General features: G+C 34.7%; 1 protein-coding gene across 1 annotated transcript; it reads right to left on the bottom strand.

Moving 5' to 3' along the window:
- Positions 1–1,908: 1,908 nt before the first annotated feature.
- Positions 1,909–2,835, bottom strand: LOC118582407 (olfactory receptor 4C12-like). Its single transcript, XM_036185263.1, has one exon. The coding sequence runs from the start codon at positions 2,821–2,823 to the stop codon at positions 1,909–1,911; it is 915 nt and encodes a 304-aa protein (XP_036041156.1). The 5' UTR covers positions 2,824–2,835.
- Positions 2,836–4,163: the final 1,328 nt, after the last annotated feature.

Below are 4,163 nucleotides of genomic sequence, written 5' to 3'. Positions count from 1 at the left end.
ATTGCTCAAGCTAGAACTTCAAGTATTATATTGAATACATATGGGGAGAGTGGGCAGCCTTGTCTTGCTCTTGATTTTAGTAGAATTGATCTGAATTTCTCTCCATTTAATTTGATATTGGCTGTAGGCTTGGTGTAAATTGCCTTTATTATGTTTGGGTATGTTACTTGTATTCCTGATCTCTCCAAGACCTTTATCAGGAAGGGGTGTTGAGTTTTGCCAAAGGCTTTTTCAGCATCTAATGAGATGATCATGGGTCTCACATCAAGGATCTACACATGGGACTTAGGACACCCAGTGATTCACATGGCATCAGCTTTCTTAGTAATCCATATTTATCTAGAAAAAGACTCAGGCTTGCATAGTATGAAGATTTTCATACTATTAACTTATAATTCATCAACATGAGGTATCTTCTCATTTATGTTTGTTTCCTTCAATGACATTCATAAATGCTTTATAGTATAGCCTTCAGTACAGTTTATTTATTTTGTAGTAATGAATGTACACATATTACTAGCTTTCACCTTTTCAATTAAATGCACTCCTGAATATTTAATTTCTTATGCTTGCATAAATAGGATTTAAATTCTTTGTCATCTACCTGATCCAAATTGTGATACCTATAACTCCTATATTTTATTAATTCTTGAAGAATACATATAATGTAATTTGATCATATTCATCTATACCTCTCCTTCTGATTCAAATGGGACTTCCCCTCTTGTACTTCCCATCATCTCGTATTCATGTTCTCTGTCTATTTGCACTAGGTTGGGCATGTATTATCATTATTGGTAAATTTGTAACTTTTCTGTCAATCCAGGACATAGCTCCTTTTAACCAGTCTCAGCACTCTGTATCCTAGTGGAAGATTTACACAGTCACAGAATAATGTGCCAGCTTCTGGCTAGCTACTGTAAACTAGCCCTGGTGCAAGAAAATATAACGAATGTCATCACCATTTGATGGACTACAACCATATATTTCCAAAAATATTAGAAGCCAATGTACTTTCAAAATATGTACCTTATTTAGATATTCAGCCTATAATCTTATATCATCAATTTCCTAATAAAATTATTCACTGTGTGTAAACTTCACTTTCAAGTCAAAGAATTGGTTTAGTTTGTTCTGTGATTGGATCCTAAATTATAAGATATGGAGATAATGCCACTCTTGTAGGCATCAGAGATGAGCAGTGTCTCTTTTTTCACATACAACTGATATTTAGTAACTAATAAAATCCACCAAGAATTCATGTGAAGACAATAGTTTAAGATAAAAATTAGAATTAAACATGTTTTTCTCAGTTATATGTAATAAGCAACATCTCAATAATTCTTAAATAATTAATAATTTTAATATTAGCAAATACTCTAGATATTTTTTAGAACATCAATTATTTTCTAGTTACTTTATATTTATTGACTAAAAAGCAATCATTTGTAGATGAAAAATGCTTCAGCATTTAGGAATGCTTTCTCCACTCATAGAAGGTGAGGGTTTGCTACCTGTAACTCATGATGAGTGGCTCAAAACACCCTCTAACTCTAGTTCTAGGGACATCCAAGGCCTTTGTATCCTTCATGGGCATCTTCAACTGCCTGGTGCACAAACAGTACATATACATACACATTAAATAAATAAAAATTTAGATAGATAATTAAATAAATACATCTAAAAAAGAGGTATTTGGTTATGGTGACAAAAGTATAAGAAAAGAGAAAAGATATGCATTACTACCCCAGTTTAGCCTTTTGCTTAAGTAACTATCTCCAAGTAATATCCAACTCTGCATTATAATGGACATTCCTATCTATAGATAAAAAATTGGAACTATTATTATATAAAATGTATTACCTATGTATGTAATGTCCAAAGACCCTGTTTAATTGTTATCTGAATTTACATTTTTTTCCTCCACAGTTTTCTTAATGCATTTTTTACCTCAGAATTTCTGAGGGTATAGATTAAAGGATTCAATAGAGGAGCCACCATGGTATAAAATACAGCAACTGCTTTATCTATTGGCAGAGTAGTCACTGGGCGTAGATACACAAATATGCAAGGAATAAAGGACAAAACCACTACTGTGATGTGAGACACACAGGTAGAGAGGGCTTTGTGCCTGCCCTCTGAGCTATAGTTCTTTAGAGAGCGCAAGATGATCACATAGGATCCCATCAAGAGGAGGAAGTTAAAAAGGCAGATGAACCCACTGTTGGCAGCAACAAAGAGACCAAGGGTGTGCGTGTCCATGCAGACAAGTTCCAACAATGGGTACAAGTCACACATAAAATGGTCTATGATGTTGGGGCCACAGAAGGGCAACCAGACTGTAAAGAGGATCTGAACAGTTGCATGGATAAACCCTCCAGTCCAGGCCACTCCCACCAGGAGAATGCAGAGTTTGTGGCTCATGATGGTCATATAGTGCAGAGGTTTGCAGATGGCCACATAGCGGTCATAGGCCATCACTGTCAAGAGGATGATCTCAGTAGCACCAAAAATGTGCTCTGCATAGACTTGTGCCATGCATCCATTAAAGGAGATGACTTTCTTCTCTTGAAGGGAGTCCACAATCAGCTTCGGAGCTGAAGAAGAAGTGTAAATTGTATCTATCAAGGAAAGGTGGCTCAGGAAGAAGTACATGGGGGAGCTCAGAGCCTGGCTGTTGATGATGGTGACCACAATGAGCAGGTTGCCTGAAACTGTTACCAGGTACAGAACCAAAAATGTCACAAACACTGCTTTCTGCATTTGGGGGTTCTGTGTAAGACCTATCAAGATGAACTCAGTCACGTTCCTTTTATTCTCCATCTGTGTAGTGTTCTTGAGCCAGAAAGGACTGTTTTTACCTTTAGGAAGAAAGAATCATAAAATAATTTAAATATTCCAAAAATTCTGTATATTCATCATTCTATTGTTTCCAAGATGAGTACCTGTTTTTCTAAGTTTTGTAGAAATGGAAATCTCATTTTTTTCTTTTTTTAATTTATTATATTTGTGTTTTAATTTTACATATCAGCCATGGGTTCCCCTGTCCTCTCCCCTCCTGCCCCTGCCCCACCTTCCCCTAGCCCCTCTCTTTTCTTATTTGACTTTTCTAGTCTTTTTTCCTGTAACCTCACTAATATTCTTACAAAACAAAGACATCAAGAAGAAAGGAATCACATTTCCTTGGGTCAAAGGAGGTATTGCAAATTTATCTTTCCTCTAGAATGTTAGAACACTGTAATCATTAGAAGTAATAATTTTAGAATTTAGAAAGACCTAAAACTGCATATGAAATAAGGTGAACAGGAACTGGAACACAGATCTTTTACTCTGGTCGTAGTTATGTAAATATGCCAGAGGCAAAAGTTAGTAATAATGACTATGGAATCAACATTCAAAGACTTTGTGTTTTGAGTGATTATTTCAAGAATAAAATTAAAATGGAATGTTTAAGCATACTTATATGAGTTCCCTTTTCTTTATATCCTTTCTAGAATAAGTGGTACTCGAGGACATTATGTTAGTGAAACAAGCCAAAATGTATCACACGTTCTCTCTCATATGTGAGTAATAAAATCAAAGTTAGTATACATGTAGAACAGTGATTCCTAAAACATGAGAATGAAAGTTAACATGCCCCCAAACACTGTGAAGTACAGAGACAGTACTGATGTGTGCTCCACAGTGCAGTTGATGAGGAAAGGGAAATAATGACACTGCTGGGATCACTAAATGCCATGTGCACACATCGAAATAGCACATTGTATCCTACACTGTAAGAATGTAGATAATAAATAAATTTACATATTTAGGATATTTAGCTCAAGATCTGAGCTTATTGGTAACATTTCCTTTTTAAATTTTAATTATTTCCTAAATTTCTTCAGTTTCTATTACTAATTTTAGGATTAGAAAGTAAGTATAATTTCTATGTTATTCTTGGAGACCTGTAAATGAATACATGAACATTTAAGTTGAGAAAGTATGAGATATGAACAAAGAAAACTATATCATCACAACATAGGAAATATCTTAATATGATTCAAGTAATAAAATATGCTTATAAAATTGTAATTACCAATTTACAACATGCCTTGAAGATTAGAAGAGAGAATGAATATTTCATTGACACAATGGCCTTATAGCTCTAAGCCCTGGATTAC

The sequence above is a fragment of the Onychomys torridus genome, chromosome 4, assembly GCF_903995425.1.
Source record: "Onychomys torridus chromosome 4, mOncTor1.1, whole genome shotgun sequence".
NCBI classification, from domain to species: domain Eukaryota; kingdom Metazoa; phylum Chordata; class Mammalia; order Rodentia; family Cricetidae; genus Onychomys; species Onychomys torridus.
Note: the sequence above shows the minus strand (reverse complement) of the source record. Positions and strands in the feature narration are given on the sequence as shown.